Consider the following 17,361-nt stretch of genomic DNA (forward strand, 5'->3'; position numbering starts at 1 on the left):
GGTTTGTTGGGTCGGTTGCATTCTCACTGCAAACAAACCGATTGCTAACGAGCGATTGCAAGCGTGCCGAGACCCCCCTCTCTAGGCAGCCTCGGCCCGGTTGGTTTGGTCCGGAACCGAGCGTGATTGCTGTGTTTATGTACTGTATGGAAAGGAACAACAAGCTAGGTGTGAATATTTATTTTTAAACAATTTCACTTTTTGGCAGACTGTTGTGTATGAACAGAGTGAGTGGGTCTTGCATGTGGGCATAATAAAGATGTTTTTTTTCTTACCATAATGCATGTAGCAGTTTCCCTTTGTTGGATCCAGCTGTATGGCCCTCTGATAGTACCTCTCTGCTTCAGACTTCTGACCCTAAGAGAGGGAGGGAGGGAGAGAGAGAGAGAGAGAGAAAGAGAGAGAAAGAGAAAACAAGAAGCATGCATTACTTATTCAAACCAATCAAAAATAAATTCCAAGTGGTATACAGACGATTCAAACATTGAAAACCACTCTCTCCCTAATAAGGCTCAGTGGCTTTGTGGTTGGAGTGTCCGCCCTGAGATTGGGAGATTGGGGGTTCAATCCCCGGCCGAGTCTTACCAAAGACTATAAAAAATGGTACCCAATCCCTGCTTGGCACTCAAGGGTTGGATTGGGGGTAAGTCCCTGCACCATACTAGCGTCATGTCCAGGGGGTGTACATCAAACTGCCTCACGCTTAGGAATCAGGAGATAGGCTCCTGCCCTATATTGGCCACTAGGCTCGAGAACCATTGGTTCTCAAGGCTACTTACTTACAGTACTTACCCCCTAATAAATGAATCAAAACATTTCAAACATAATATGCAAACAGCAAATCCGCAGTAAATATCAGAGCAGCTTCGTGCCCGGGGTGGCAGGTTATTTCACATAGCCATCTCTGGAGTTTACCCCTGCATCTGCTACGCATTACTGTAATACATGGTCACGCATGAGCTGAGCAGTGGTAGCAGCGTTGCTGTAAACCACCAAGAAACTAAACCCATAAAGAACACACTCACAGACTTCTCCCCGGCCTGAAACAAAGGCCTTAAACAGTGCGTGTGTGTGTGTGTGTGTGTGTGTGTGTGTGTGTGTGTGTGTGTGTGTGTGTGTGTGTGTGTGTGTGTGTGTGTGTGTATGTGTGTGTGTGCATGCCCCACTATAGCCCTGCAACAAACTGAAAACCATATTGGTCCTTTTGTGAGTAAGGTTCCCTTTTAGCCCCATTTTTTCACGCTCTGCCACTGATTGGTTCCATATTGGCGATGGGTTTGCTATTCAATATGAAATGAGTCGACCAGGCATATTAGGTTTGGTTCATTAGCTATTTCTCATTCCTGCATTTGGTTTAAATGAGAGAAGAAAAAAACATTGGACCAGACGACTTATTTAACATTTTTCTTCTCGATGAATTCTACTTTTCCCTCCTCAAGCCACAGTATTTTAAAGTGGTTGGTTTAAGTAAATTCTGCGGTTCGCTGCATTGGACCGAAAGAGAGGTGAAAGGCTAAATATAGACAGAATAATATATTATCCTCATGCCTTCTATGAGTTATTTTGCTATAATAGTATAGTACTTGTGCTCTGACAGTGTCTGCCTCAGTAGGAGTTAGCGGGCTAGCATTAGCAGTTAGCGGGTTCAGTATCCAGCTGCTCCGCTGGGCTTGAGTTCGTAAATCACCTCAGCGTTGAATGACCACAACTCTCCCATGCTGCACACTACTCATACTCAGACAAGAGGCCACTGACAGAGATCAGTGTCTGTAAATACTCTGCACTGAACTGCAAAAGCCTACATAAGCACTGCATGGATTTTTAGGGAATCTCTATCATCAGTATGATGTCTGTTGATAGTGATGTAGGTTGAGGTAACCCTTGGAACATTTGTCATGGTGGGTCACTTCCCGCCATCTAGGAGTTAATGTTAGTAGGAAGTTGATATTGTGAAGATGCCATCTTCACTGGGACTCAGAAGTGAGGAAGAACAAGAAAAGCAACAAGACTAGGTGCGCCAAGCTCGAGCTGGATCCGACTCCACATACTCAGTTGGTCTAGTTTTCACATCCATGCCTTTCGCCTCCGCAAACTAGCTAAGCTATCTAACGTTACTGTCTGTAAAGTGGTGCTAGCTAGCGTAGACATCTTTAGGCATAAGCAGTTACATAGGCAGATAACGTTAACTAGCTCAGGTGGCTAGGTTAGGGAATCCCTTGCTACAATTAATCATGCTGGAGTTTTTGCTGGATCAGCTAATACTGTAGCTACCTTTGAAACTCGAGACTGCAGGCGTACTGAGTTACGCCTTGTTGGTTTCGTAAACCTTTTGCGCATGTGTGTTTTAACAATGGTGTCAGTGACTCAGTCAATCACAGACTGTCCCTTTTGTTGGCTGTGCCCGTGATCAGGTCCGGCAAAAACTCCCTAATTTTTCCCAAAGTACACTGACCTTTAAAGAATCCAACAGAGTAATTATACTGCAGACACAGAGTTTAATCAATTTTCAAGACTTTAGTTTGACCCCCTTTCTCAAGCTGTTCAACCCTTTCCTGAGCCTGCATTATCAATAGGTCAACATAGCTATGCTATGGCAAAATGGTCAACATCTTGCTGATGAACTGATTCAATAAGGAAGTAGGTAATTGAGTTATAAGCCTGTCTGCCGGCCCCTTGTCCCATCCCTTCCAATCTCCTGTTCCTGAGTCTTGTTGCAGGGGCCTTTCGTGGCTCACGGCCACATCTCTGTTCCTGGAGGCCTCGGGAACCCAACAGATGTTCAGCTGCCCTGGGTGACTCTGACGTGAACCCGGAGTGTGTGTTTGTATCGGGGGACAGAGAGATATATATATATCAAATCTGATAAAGGGGGAAATAACTGAGGCTCAGCGTTAGACCCCTCATCCCAAATCGAAGCCCTCAGGGCTACAGCTGCAGAAACCTGTGTGTGTGTGTGTGTGTGTGTGTGTGTGTGTGTGTGTGTGTGTGTGTGTGTGTGTGTGTGTGTGTGTCTGACAGGAGTAGTCCTGTTATAGCTTATACATCAAGGACCTCGGGCAATGGAAGGAAAAAAGGCCAGCACCAACCAGAGGTCAAAGGGCGTGGCTCAGAGTGTTCTAGAGGCTTTCCATGAAATCCTAACCCAAGTCAGCTGTGAACACATCACATCTGTTGTAACACACTTGTTTTTCTCCCCAGACTAGAGAAGGGGGGGTGAGAGAGTTGGGTGTAGGATACACGCACGCACGCACGCACGCACGCACGCACGCACACACACCGCAACCGTAACCTTCAGATGTCAGAGAGACACATTACACAATAGCACAGCTGTTTTCCTCAACTTCGCGCTCACAGGAAACGCACTCTCCCTTTCAGCGTCACCTACGATAGCTGCTGCCGCTGCTTCTTTCTCTCTTCTTGGAGGGCATTTGCAATTGTATATCCCATAATGCTTTTTCTCCCGACTTCAACAGAGATGGGAGCCTGACACTCAGATTGAATTGCCATTTCGTTCCACTTCATTATAAGGTCTGGACTAGCTCCCATTGCTGCCGTTTTCCGAGATGGCCGTTTGCCGAAGTGGTGGTTCTCAGCGATTAGTTGATTCCCCTAACCAATAAGAGATGTGCACAACTCACATTTTTCATAGTCGATTAATCAGTGGGTGGTATGAACGATGATACATTCGAAAGAATTGATTCCAACGTTTTAAAATAAGTGTTTATTTGATTTAAAAAAAGGAAAGAACACAATTCCACTGATTGTGACACTGTGTAATTTAGCCCCCATTCCAATCAGTATAGCGCTAGAGAATGGATGATGCACAACATTAGTTCAGTTCAGTTAAAATGTTTATTTGAATGATAAAAAATGAATGACCACAATTTGACCAAAATCGATTAGTGACCAAAAATCGACTTTCCAATCCAAAGGATGCTGATTGGCTTGGTTGGAATTCCAACTGAGAAATCGGTCTGGATGAGAGCTTTTCCAGACCCTGTATCGCATTTTGGAAATTAAAGTGAGTGTGCGATTCAGGGGCTGGTGCCAGGCTACAGAGGTGGATCAAAAGAATATGACTTTAATCTAGAGCTGTGATTTCTCCAGGTGGCTTTAGATCAGAGACAAGCCTCTATTTAACATGCAGCTCGTTCTTGGTCTCACTACCTCAGGGCTAGACTGAGAAATCAATTGGATGAACTGGCTTGGCACGCAAGTCACTTAATATTCATCAGCCCTCAGGCCCAGTCTAATTAGATCTAGCAGGGTTGTTAAACACTGTGATTATTACTAAGATAAAAGCTTGGCTTGGCATAATGTGCTTTGTGTGTTCACTGAGAGAGCACTACAGTCTGTGTGCAGAGACAGGAGGTGAAGCACATTAAAGCAGGAGTTGCATCAATAGCAACATTAAATCACCTCGCTACACCGTCAACAACGTTCTACTAGTAAACCTGACCCAAACCAATACATGCTACTGTACCATAGATGTTGATTGACGGTTTGACCACCTGGTGGTCTTACATAGAGTCCTATCAAAACAAAGCGTGCCTACAAAACCCAGTGAAATTGTATCTGAAGATCAGTAATCAAAGAATAGCTGCATGGAGATTAGAGGGGGGAAAAGAGGGACTTACTTTGATTGACAGGAGTTTCCCATAGGTGAGGTGTGCTGGGATGTGGTCAGGCTTAGCCCTGAGGGACTTCCTGTACCAGTATCCCGCCTCCTCCAGCCTGCTCAGCCTCATATATGCCTCTCCTATAGGGGGGGATCAAAGGTCACAAGTCAGAGGTCAAGAGTTAAGGGTCATTACTAAACGAGGCTGCTTCTCTTGAAACCTGCAGGTGAAGGAGGAAAACTCATATTAAGAAACATAACAAGCATAATAAGAAACATGGAAATCTACTGATGTCTATCGACTGTAAATTGCCACAAGGCACAGTTCCAGGGCCAGCTTACAATCCTGAAATCTGAACCTAATGGAGCAGGAGTAAAAACCTGTCCCAAGATCAGCATCCAGTAGAGCCTTACTCTACCCTATCGCCGGTTATGAATTATACGATTTTCCAGTGTCTCATTGAGTTATTATTGATGAACGGATAACACTGTTATATGACACATACTTATATATTTTCAATGTTCCTGTTTTCCGACAGGTGCGAGGGTGATATACTGTAGCAGCTGGATCCCAACTGGTCTCCACTCTCTTCCCCAAACACACCGTCTTCACTCCCAATAATGAAACCCCCCTCTGACCCCAATAAGTTTGAAGCACATCGGCCCGATGTTGATACGCGGTCCCAGCGGCATTTTGAATCCCCGCAACCTCCGGTCAACGTTAAAACAACACGGTATGGAGGTTGTGTGCCCGCTGGGGGTAGGGCTCTCGCTACGACTACGGGTCAGTCTTCAAGGGTGTGAAAATTCAACTGAGGCCTGACCCACAGAGGATGGGATGTCCCTCCCGTTGACACCGGTTATAACAAACTGTCCTGCAGACATAACCTGACTCCTTCCCTCTCTCCAACCCAGAGCCCTCCCACCTGAACAAACACCCAACGCCCCGCCTGTGTAAGCTATGCTATCCCAATAATTCAGTCCCACATCACCCAGCAATCTCAACTATGCAATCAGGAGGAGTTTGTAGTAATGTAATTAGTGATAGAATAGCAAACAGAGAGGGGACTTAGAAAGATTAGCTTCAATTTTCTTCAACCTGATCTGCGTCTACATTGGGGTTTGCATATATTGGAGCTACGGTGTCGGCATCGAAATGTTATCTGCTTAAGTAGATCAAATGAGTCTTAATAAGGTATTGATGAAAAACTTTTTTTTTGTCTGGTCAAAAGTTTTAGCAGGTGTTTGAACAGTGACAACTGTTGGGGGGCACTTGGGCAAGGAATGGAATTTAGGTCTCATGTTTAATACAGAATCTGTAACTTTAAAAAGGGTTCATACTATACTCACCCATCATATTGTACAAACTCTGTGGTGCAAACTGCTTCGGCATTTTCTTCACAGCTTCTTGATATACCGACAGGGCCTCCTGCAGACACAATAACCAGCCCCAGTTGGCAAAGGAGTGAATGAGTAGAGTGCTTTCTCTGAGATCCCTCATGTCACTGGTCAGGTAACTTATAGGGTAGAGAAATTGGATCCAAAACCAATCAATCTTGGACACAGTTTCTTTAACATTTGATCTATGTATTTGACCGTGGGCTGACTTCTACCTAACCTCCACTCTACCTCCTGTAAGCCCTGTTCGTGGAGCAGCTTCCCCAGGTTGTAGAGACAGCTGGTGACGGAGCTCTTGTGGGCGTGAGGGTCCTTCAGGTTCTCGTCGGGAATCTCCGCGCAGGTCAGGAAGGTCCTCTTGGCCTCGTCCAGGCTGCCCTGGTTCATCAGGATAATGCCCGTGTTCAAGTACGCCGCTGTGTTGTGGGGGGGGGGGGGGGGGGGGTTAGAAGAGGAGGAAAAGGGAAATTAAGGTAAAAAGGGAGGGTGAAGGGTGGATCAGACAAGAGGAATGTTGAAACAGACTGGACTACAAACTCAAGACAATCCAAAGACCCGGCGGTCGCTGTCATCTGCCAGCATCTGACTCTCCCACAGACGGATGTGAGCGCCAAGAACGGGCCTGACCTCCATTTTACAAAGGCGAAGTGGTCCTTCAAAATGGCTGAGCTGGCGCAAAACAGTAATTCGCTGCTAACACTAGACCGCATTAAAACAATAAAGAACTGAACTGTATAACAGGCATGCATATTTAATTCAATTTAAGAAAAGCCACGAGTAGAGGCATTAGTGAGGTCACGTAGAGGCATTAGTGAGGTCACGTGCCGTTCCAGCCACACCGACCGCCGGGCCCTGATCACAATCGCTCCAGCCTGCAATACATCAGCTAGCTGGGGAACCGGCTCTTAGCTCTACTTACACGCCAGAGTGGGTCTGCTCCCAATGGCAAGCTTATAGTAATGCAGGGCCTCTGAGAATCTGTTATTCTCTTGTAGCAGCAAACCCCTAGAGAGAGAGGGAGAGAGAGGGAGAGAGGGAGAGAGAGGTGGGGGGGGGGGGGGGAGACAGGGATGGACAGATCCAGATTATTAGACCAGTGACCATGTCCTTTTCTGCCCCTCCACCCAACACATGAGCAAAGTGACAGAAAGCAGTGACAGAAACTAATGATCTCGCTAGCCCAAAATTCTTCAAAACCCATTTGACAACTTCAAGCGACACCTTTATTTTACGAGTCTCATGTAAACACTTAAATGTGTTTTGACTTCCTTCTTTAACAAGGGTTTACTTTGCCAGTTTCTTGGCATTTTGTAATTGGAGACGCAGTGCTGTTGAGGGAAGGAAAGCTCCGTCTGGCAGAGTGGAAGGAGCGGTCATGTTATGAGGCTTTGGCACCTCTGACACGCGGGGGTTAATGCGGGTATTAGAACTGCCTCCACGTTCTCCCCGAGGCCTGCAAATCATGATTAATGAAATCACTGTCAGACAGAACAGGAGCCCACATGGGACACAGCCATCCATTTCCTCTCTTTCTCTCTCTCTCTCTCTCTCCTTCCGACTGGCTCGTTATCTTTCCGCCTCTGTGTACTAACCTCTTTTTCTCTCCATCTCTCTCTCTCTCATCATCTTCCTGTTTCTCTCTCTTCACTGCACCCCTTGTCCTCTCCATCATTTCGTTGCTGATTCACTCTAACCTCCTCATTCCTCCCTCTCTCTCCCTCTCTCTCTCTCTCTCTAGGCACTGCTGAGGGACAACAGCTTTCAGGGTCCTGGTCCCTGTTGAGGTAGGCGGGAGGCAGATGTCTCTCACACTCACAGGTTATACAGCATGTCGGCCATGTTCCCCCGGTAGTGCAGAGCGTTTCGGTACGCCTGCTCCGCCTCCGCCATCTTGCCCTGGTTCTTCAGGACGTTCCCCAGGTTACCCCAAGCTAAAAAATACAAATGAAAAAATTGAGGAAAATGTCAGTTTATAATGTTATTTTCTCTGAGGCTTTTTCAATGTTATATCCTCTCTGAAATACAGATACTGTATATTTTGTATTTCATGTTTCAGATGTGAGGTATGCCTCTCAATTATGCAAATATATTCATAGTAGAGAAAAATAACTTTAGTTTTAAGTAGTGTTTTGGGTCGTTGAAATATGAAGCTTTTGAACAAAATGAGTTCCTAAATGATATTAGCGTGACTACAGTCCAAAAAAACACAGGGAATATCTCCCCCACCTCCCTGCCCGCGTTACCTTTAGCAGGGTTGACGGTAATCCCAGACTTGTACAGCATCTCCTCGCTGGTCCAGTCCTCGTTCCTCAGCAGGGTCTTAGTCCCGTTCAGCAGCACCAGCCCGGCGCAGAGCCCCCAAAACAAAGCCCTGCCGCCCCTGGTCCTCAGCCGGACGTAGAGGGCTCTGGCTCCCACCGCCACCAGCAAACAGAAGCCCATGCTGGGGATGTAGAGCACCCTCTCGGCCACCACGAAGCCCACGTAGAAGAACAGGTTTGTGGCTGGGAGGAACGGCAGGGACAGTAGTCCTAGAGAGAAGACCACCACGTTCTCGGTGGTGGGCAGGGACGTCCGAGGCGGGGGCGGGTGGTGGTGAGGCGTGGCGGAGCCGTTCATGCTGGTCTTCGGAGACCCCTGCTCCGAGTTCGTGTTGTGGTTGGCGTCGGGGGCGTGGCAGCCGTTCCCGTTCGTGACGGGCTTCCCGTTCGCCACGTGAGCTTTCCCGTTGGCCTCCCTGGCTTTGGAGGCGGGGCTGCTACGGAGGCCGAACCGGGCCAGGAGAGCGAGTCCGCCGTAGAAGGCGGCGGTGAGGAGGTTCCTCCAGTCCGCCAGCGTCCTGACCAGGGGCAGGGCGTCCATGGACCAGTCGAAGCTGAGCTTGTCGGGGCAGAGGAGGAGCCAGGCGTTGGCGGCGGGGAGGTAGAGGAAGGTGAGGGTTCGCGTGAGGAGGTGCGGCGAGTCGGCGGCCGGGTTGTCGGAGTTGGAGAAGTTGGGCGGCTTGTTTCCCATCCAGTAGAGACGGGCGCACAGCAGAAGCACCCCCCAGGCGGCCAGCGCGCTCAGACTCAGCATGGCGCTCATGTTCCTCTTCTGGAAGAGAGACAACATGTCGCTTTAGGAAAGGAACCAGAAGGAAGATCAACTAGGCCTTTGTTTCTTCATTGCAGTCTTGGAAACTTAGTTACTTTTTTTTTTAACTGCTCTGATGCATCTCACTAATACAAAATCAACGAATCCTTGATGAGCTTAAAGGACCATACCGGTCTAAATATGATTTAATCTCCTAAAAACTAGTCACCCAACATATATCACATTATCGCAATGCATTTTCCCAAGCAAAGATCACATTTGCATTTTTGCGTTTTACATACATTTCAAAAGTTAAACGTGATGGCTTAAAAATATATTTTTTAAATTGTTTGCTCGTTGCCCTGACAAACTCGGCCCAGTTAGTTTCAAATAATTTTTTTCTGTAGTTTTTATTTTATATTATTTTCGTTTGAATCCGTTGAACTCCTGCACTATATTCTCTAATCCACCTACGCTAGATTCACTAACCAGCGTTCCTAGCAACGGCTGCCATGTAAACAGGAAGAAGACAGACCGTTAGCGTAGCGCAAAGAGGGTTAAAACGAAAATAATAACTACGGAAAATGATTTGAAACTAACCGGGGCGAGTTTGTCAGCGCAATGAGGGAACAATTTAAAAATAGATTTTGAAGCCATCAGGTTCAGCTTTTGAAATGTAAGTAAAACGTGAAAATGCTAATATCTTTTAACGTGAGCTTTACTTCGGAAAATGGACTGCGGTAATGTGATATACTTTGGGTGACTAGTTTAAGGAGCTCAAATCATATTTAGACCAGTATGGTCCTTTAACAAAGTAGAGTTTGATATCATCAAGAAGTATTGTTGTTTGTATCAAAAGGAGATCGGTTCAAAAACACTTAGGTAGACACAATGTTATAGACACAATGTTATAGTGCAATGCAAGTCTTGGACCCAATTTGAAAATGCCTCGTATTGAATGTGAAATCGGGCTTTGATTTAACATCTTTAAGCACTTCAAGAATAAAAACTGTTTATAAATTGGGTCAAAGAAAATGTTGGAGCCTTTTTGAAAACTGCCTTGGGCACAAGCCAAGCCGTGTTCAGGCACAATTGCTACAGTCAAGCACTCTGTATAACATTGGCACGTTAACTCAGAAAAAAAATGACTACAATGTCCAGAAATAATATGGCTCTGTTGCAATTAAAACACAGAAATTGTTTATAGACATATGACGCATGCCATGCATAACAGTGAGAACCTAAGTGGGCTTTGGAGAGCACTTGGCAGATATACAGTTACAGTAACATGATGCATTGTATGGTATAATTACCACAAGTAATTGTACTGTACAGTCAGTGTCACCAAGTCTACTGAGTTTATTTGTGTTTGATGAACTGGAATTATTCCCTAAAGAACTGCTTTTTCTCTTTTGACTTGAAGAGAGATACAGTGACTACTCATTAACTACCTCTCACTGTCCAGTCAATAACATGATACTGAGCTCTGTGCCATGCGCTGTCTCACAGTATATTCCAATGAATTACCTTTAATCTGATGGCCACCAAGCAAAGAAAACCTGTACCTCTGTCACTTTTAACCCTGACATATTTATTGTGGAAAGCTGGTGCCAATGGTGTTTTAATGTTCTTCCACCCTCTACCCTTATCAATGCACAGAGCATTCCTTTCAAATATGATTTTTTTTATTATGTATTTTTCTTTGCCTTGATGGAAGAAACCAGCCAAACGTCACTCGAGTCCATTTTGACTTCAAAGGTCAACTTAGTGAGCGTTTGGCGTAAAGAGGGACTCTCCCTCAACGACATTTCCTGCCTGGCTGAAGTGGTGGAGGGGAGTGTGACTGGTAATAAGCTTAGCGCTCATTGTGCTAGGCATGCAGATGCTGTTTGCCACGTGAGAGCATTAATGCTGAAGCATGATCAGCATTAGGTCTTCGATTGTACAGGGAAGCTGTCACGCAACACCTATCACTAGCTTATCATGGCTCTGGAACATTAGCTCGAAGCTGTCAACTTGAATTTGTGGCTGGTGGAAAAAGTCCAATTTTAGACCACTGCAAACGTTTGGAATGTTTTAACTCTGTTGAACGTTCACCTTGGACGTCTAAGAGCAGAAGATATTAGGAGAGATTACTACTAATGTGATATTTCTATACATTGTAATGTGTTTATAATTATCTTATTTGGCAGTAGAAATGATAATTTGGCATGGATGGCTCATGAAATCAAATAAAAATGTTTTGATGCATAGATTAGAACTGCTGAAAGCACAGAAGTGAATACGGCCAGGGGACACGGGTGTGTGAAGTATGGTGGACGTAAAAATATTTTCATTACTTATCACAGGATCACTCATACTGTGGAACAATGGTTTTGTGTTACGGCTGCCAAGACACCACAAGGTTGTCTTGTCACATCCTTGACCCCTGACCCCTGATTCTGGCTAATGAAATCTGTCCAAAACACAGGGGTCACGACCCCAAAGAGCTGTGGGACCTGCTGTGCTAGCTGGGAAAGTGAAGGACAGACACAAACACTGCACCGGTTAAGAGAGTGAGACTAAGCATGGTCCTTCTCTTTAGGGAATGTCTGCACTGTCTGTTTTAAGGTTTGATGATGTTTTTAAAAAGTAATATCATTTGGGGTTCTGTGTTGGTGTAGGGGTCTAAGCATCGTGTTTCACTGTAGTTGCCCACCGGGGACCGAGATCATGGTAACGAGCCAGGAGAGTCAATTAGGCAATAGGTCGGGTGTGATTGGCAACTAAATTGGGTGAAAATGGGACAAAATCAGGAATAAATGTTAAAAAAATAATAATAATAGCGCTTGTACTTTTTCTCTCATTATCCAAACCCAACAACCAGAGTAGCCATGATGCCATCTCTACGTCCTCCACACCCAGCAAATGGCTTCTGCTCACCAGCCAGTGATCTGTGTGTGTGTGTGTCTGTCTGTCTGTGTGTGTGTTATGCCTGCTATATCAGCTCTAGAGTATATGAATACATTGAAAGTGTCAGAATATAAAAGGGTTTATTTCAGCACGAAACAAGCAACCTCGGTAGCCCACAACTTTGCACAGCCTTGGCTCTCACTCTCAGAAACAGGGGGTATATTGCGTTAAACCTTCCGGATTATTCCACAAGCAACGCTTTTGTGCTCAAAATTGTAAACAGAGAAAATCCTAAAAATGTTGTGTAGTGAAAACAGAAATAACTTCCACTTGCCTAACACATGGCCTCAGTTAACTTCTAGCAGGAAGCCTCAAAAACAACCCTTTCAAATAGCCAGGTTTCAATGGCAAAAATGTTACTTTCTGAGTAGCACTTAGGGAAAAAAAAAGAATCTGAACAATCCCCTGAGTTCCAAATAAGAGGTTTACTGGACTCGTCTGACCCATTGGCCAAAGTTCATTTGAGTTTGCTTGATGGGCTCAGCAGAGCTATATTTCAAGAGATAAAGAGTGAGGTGAGCCAATTACAGCAAGATGTCCTTTTGTCAAAAGTTGTCTGAGGGGGAATAGTCCAGAGAGTTAAAGGAGTAGTAAAGGGAAAATGCATGTTTAACCCTGTTTTAAGGTTACTTATGATCATATGGTTCAGATCAAAACGTTGACAAAACTAGCACTAGCATACAGTCTGATAATTTCTCTACCACCGTTTTGGTCATACAATGGATGTAGGTGGGCATCTTGAAAAATCTTTCAAAAACATGTTAAACTCTCGATGAGCAGAGAAATGTTTTTTAGTCAGCTACCAGATTGTCCATCAAATTGGCAAGTTGGCAAGTCAAAATGATTGGGAGCACTTATTAGTCCTGTGACTTCTACATACAGGTACAGGTATTACTGATTTATTTAATTTTTATGTCAGAGTACTTTATTTATTGATTGCTGTCGGGATGTGATGAGAATTTTAAAAATATATAACAAGTGCTTCTGAGCCAAACCGCATATGGCACCTTTAAAAGCCCAAAACTGGCCTGGAGGATAATTCATGAATCAGGTCGATTTATGCCAAAATGGCGGCTCCAAATGTGATCAGTGATTCTCAAACTCTAACAATCCAAAACACTCCAGAGACTCCAACTCTACTCCAACTTAGTATCTTGTGTACTATTCTACAGTTCATTATATCCAGCACCTCATTAATTCTGTTTATCAATCTTTTGCTCTGGCTCGCTCTCTCATTAACTTATTTCAGTCCGGTCATTTTTGTATTCATGACTCCATTAAGCCTAAAAATACTTGATGTGACGCCTTTTTACAGGCACAGGGAGTCACCCGTGACAATGGAGAATCGTACATTTTCCCCTTTGAGCCGAGAGAGTTGACTTTTCTCCGGGTCTCTCAAGCGTGGTTGCTTGCTGTCTGATCAGAGTTCATAAGATCTGTGCCGTGGCCAGTAACAGCCAGGACTAATCTCCAGCAGCCTGTAAAAGCTGACATCCTGCTGGCGCCAAGGCTTTGTATCTGGAACCCTCTTTATTCTCCATAGATCTCACACGCTGTGGATTATTGCAGCCCCGCTAATAAGAGTTTTTCTCTCTTGTTCTCTCTCTCTTTTCCCCCATGTACTGTTTATTCTGTTTGCCAACTACTCTACTTTTCACCCTCTCTCTTCCTCATCTCTCTCTCTCTCTCCCCCTCTCTCTCTCCCCCCATCTCTCTCTCTCTCCCCCTCTCTCCCTCTCTACCTCCTCTCCCTAGCCTCTTATTCTTATTCCTTCCCCCTTTGGTTGCTTCTTTCTACTTCTCCTCCTTCTTCTCTTTCGTCTCTTTCTTCTCTCTCCCACAGTCCTGGGCTGCGGGTCGTCAATCATTATTATTAGCGACGTTCAGCGATTGTTCTCCGCCGCGTGTGGTCCTCTAATAATACACAGCGTCGGAGTATCTGTTCAAAAGTGTTTATGATGTGTTTGAAGGCACAGCACAGCGGGATTAGGCTGACGTCACGCGCTCTCTGTGAAAGCTGCTGCGCGCTGAGGGACCCCAGCGGGAGGGGCCGCGCTCTGGACTTCCCCTGTAAAGTCACATCTCGTTTACGCGCTCGTAAATCCTCCCGGTCTATCGGACCGGTCACGGCTGGCCTTTTCTGGACTATCGTCTTGAATTTCAGAATAAGACAAAAAAAATCACCAGTCCAGTTCGATTCCAGCTCTGTCCCAGTACATTCTGCTTTACTGCTATTGAGAAGAAATTCCACGTCAGTTCAACTTCACTAGGATTGAAATAGAGATGAATCTAGTGGCTGGGCATTCTGGTGGCCATCCACTAGCCAGTGTTTTTGATGGACCAGTGATGACAGGCCGGTCTAAGATGGGGCCTGTGATAAAGTGCCCCACCGTTTTTCTCTTCCAATGTGTTTTGCATTTCGCCTGACTCAACGCATCCTGCCCAGTTACACAGACAGACCAGGGCCTGGCATTGAGACTGCTGACGTTGATGAAGTGTCCTAATTACTCAACACTGCTCACTCTGAAAGCCGGGGTGGTGTTGGCATAGAGGCCTGCAATGCCAGAGGTTATATGTTGACATCCCTCAGCCAACAGAGGACACTGGATCAAAGCAGGGAACCTGTCTGAGATCCATCAATTAATCAATCAAGGCTACGGCCTTTTAAAAGGTTCTGTAGGGTACAATCCCTTTTTCTTATGAACAAGAACTTGAACCATTGTGTACCACACTTCTCTTTTCTACGGTTTTACCTCTTTATCAATTTTAGATAGATACCGCTGACAAGTGCCATCTCCAGACACCATAACGTGTGAGGCACTATAGCACTCACTGGCACACACACACACACACACACACACACCAACAAACACAAACATAGCCAAGATAAAGAGAGTGAGGGGGAGTTACTATCGCCGGCATCATCATTTCACAGCTGAGTGCCCCGGGGCTCAAATTGGCACAACTTTCATCAAGTGGTCGGCTCACAGGGCTAAGCTACTCTGCATCTGTCCTGGGCTTAAACTGAGACAAACGATGGGGACTGCCTTTTCTGTCGCACTTTAATTGCACACCCAGGAGGGCCCATTCGAATCGCAGCCTTTCTCCAGTGCAGAACCCAAGCGGGCCCAATTGGATCCCAGCCTTCCTCCCACGCCCCCATGGGAGCAGCAAATGCTATATGCTGGAGATTGTGGGTGCAGATGCCAATTAGATGGGATGTTGATATCCGTCTTTGTTTGGAAGCTGAGGTAAAAAAAAAAAAAACTTAAAAAATAATGAAGGACTGCCCCTTTAAACCCCAACCACACTTGAAATATTTGCTTTGAAGCTCTGATGGGGTAATGAATGCAGATGGGCCTGTGGTGGTGGAATATGGAGGATGGAACACTAGTCTGAAGGATTCCGATTCCGCATGCGGGTCTAACCTCTTCATTCTTTAATTTCACACTCCTACGTTCTTATTTCCGTCCTCCGATCGTTCATCATTCTTTGTTGTTTGTTTGTTTTAGCCGATGACGGACAGGGCCGCGGACGGAACGGCGAGATTAGGTAGATATAACAGTAATACGGTGATATTGGATAGGCCTGCTTATTCCCCTTGAGGCACACACCGCTAAGCTAAAACCCAATTTCAGACTGATTTCACCTCCTCTCCAGTCCCTCTCTTTCCCTCTCTCCCCTGGCCTCTCCAGCTCACTACCTTGTCTCATTGTAGTCTGGTTAAGGGTCTAATGAGATGAGAAATGGAGTTTGAGTCCAACGCTGTGCCTCATCGCTCCTACAGATTAACTCATTAGCATGTTCTTCTCGGCCGGGGTGATAGTCAGCTACTGGCATGAAAGCAAAAATTGCCTTGAAATGGCTTATACCAACTTCCTATAAGGAGCTAAATGTAGTCCTCGTTGCTCTAGCATGGTGCAATAGCAGATGAGTCGCAGTAGGTTACAGTACGTGACGCAAGTTCATCCGAGCCAGACTCACTGACCACGGTTGGTTACCCAGAATGCTCTCTTCTATACAGCGGGTGAGAAAATGCACAGAACACAGATAAAAGACAGGAAGCAGTGAGCGCATAGTTTCCTTCTTTCTCTCTCTCTCTCTCTCCCTCCCTACATCCCTCTCTTCTTTTGCGTGTTCCCATGTCCGCTTGCGAGTCGTCTGGGCCGTAATCGGGGAGCGATAGCCCCCGACGGGCACTTCCCCTCGGACCTGTGTGCGCGAGCGTCTGGGTGATAACGCTGATTGGCGTTGGGGAGAGACGAGGGCAGTGCCAGGGTGATAAATGAGCCAGTCATGCCAGCGGCGGCCGGGGAAGGCACCTGGGTCTGTTGGCTGGCACCGGGAGATTGGGCATGTTTGTTGTGTCAGGGTAAGAGGGGGGGGGGGCACATCTCAGAGAGACAGTGCAATGTAATGAAGGAATATCAGGGTTTTATAATGCCATAAATACCCACTAACCAGCTCAGTGGACTTGTGGTTAGAGTGTCCACTTTGAGATTGGGGGTTAGATCCCCGGCCGAGTCGTATAGTCGACCAAAGACTATAAAAAATGGTACCCAATGCCTCCCTGCTTGGCACCCAGCATCAAGGGTTGGATTGGGGGTAAGTGAGCATCATGTCCAGGGGGTGTACTAGCGTCATGTCCAGGGGGTGTACTAGCGTCATGTCCAGGGGGTGTACTAGCGTCATGTCCAGGGGGTGTACTAGCGTCATGTCCAGGGGGTGTACTAGCGTCATGTCCAGGGGGTGTACTAGCGTCATGTCCAGGGGGTGTACTAGCGCCATGTCCAGGGTGTACTAGCGCCATGTCCAGGGGGTGTACTAGCGTCATGTCCAGGGGGTGTGCTAGCGTCATGTCCAGGGGGTGTACTAGCGCCATGTCCAGGGGGTGTGCTAGCGTCATGTCCAGGGGGTGTACTAGCGTCATGTCCAGGGGGTGTGCTAGCGTCATGTCCAGGGGGTCAGGGAAGAATTTTTTACAGCTCACTTATCTGGCCCCTGGGTGATACTGTTTTTTTGCTTCCCTCTGGAATATGTAGGGGTGGGACGTATGCCCACCTCCCTTGTTCTCTGTAAAGCGCATTGTGTTGCCTCTGGGTATGAAATGTGCTATACAAATAAAGCTTTGATTGATTGATTGATGTCCAGGGGGTGTACTAGCGTCATGTCCAGGGGGGTGTACTAGCGTCATGTCCAGGGGGGTGTACTAGCGTCATGTCCAGGGGGTGTACTAACGTCATGTCCAGGGGGGTGTACTAACGTCATGTCCAGGGGGGTGTACTAGCGTCATGTCCAGGGAGGTGTACTAGCGTCATGTC

The 17,361-nt window shown here is 46.3% G+C and overlaps 1 protein-coding gene across 1 annotated transcript in view; it reads right to left on the reverse strand.

Moving 5' to 3' along the window:
* Positions 1–17,361, reverse strand: part of tmtc2a (transmembrane O-mannosyltransferase targeting cadherins 2a) — a gene marked incomplete at both ends in the record, with an annotated part of 56,944 nt that overhangs the window by 7,602 nt on the left and 31,981 nt on the right. The window contains 7 exons of the mRNA XM_084447531.1: positions 276–357; positions 4,638–4,759; positions 5,969–6,047; positions 6,248–6,432; positions 6,936–7,021; positions 7,833–7,947; positions 8,260–9,109. Of these exons, the coding sequence (XP_084303657.1) occupies positions 276–357; positions 4,638–4,759; positions 5,969–6,047; positions 6,248–6,432; positions 6,936–7,021; positions 7,833–7,947; positions 8,260–9,109 (1,519 nt within the window). The remainder of the gene's footprint in view (positions 1–275; positions 358–4,637; positions 4,760–5,968; positions 6,048–6,247; positions 6,433–6,935; positions 7,022–7,832; positions 7,948–8,259; positions 9,110–17,361) is intronic.

The sequence above is a fragment of the Borostomias antarcticus genome (assembly GCF_949987555.1).
Source record: "Borostomias antarcticus genome assembly, chromosome: 13".
In the NCBI taxonomy this organism is placed as follows: Eukaryota; Metazoa; Chordata; class Actinopteri; order Stomiiformes; family Stomiidae; genus Borostomias; species Borostomias antarcticus.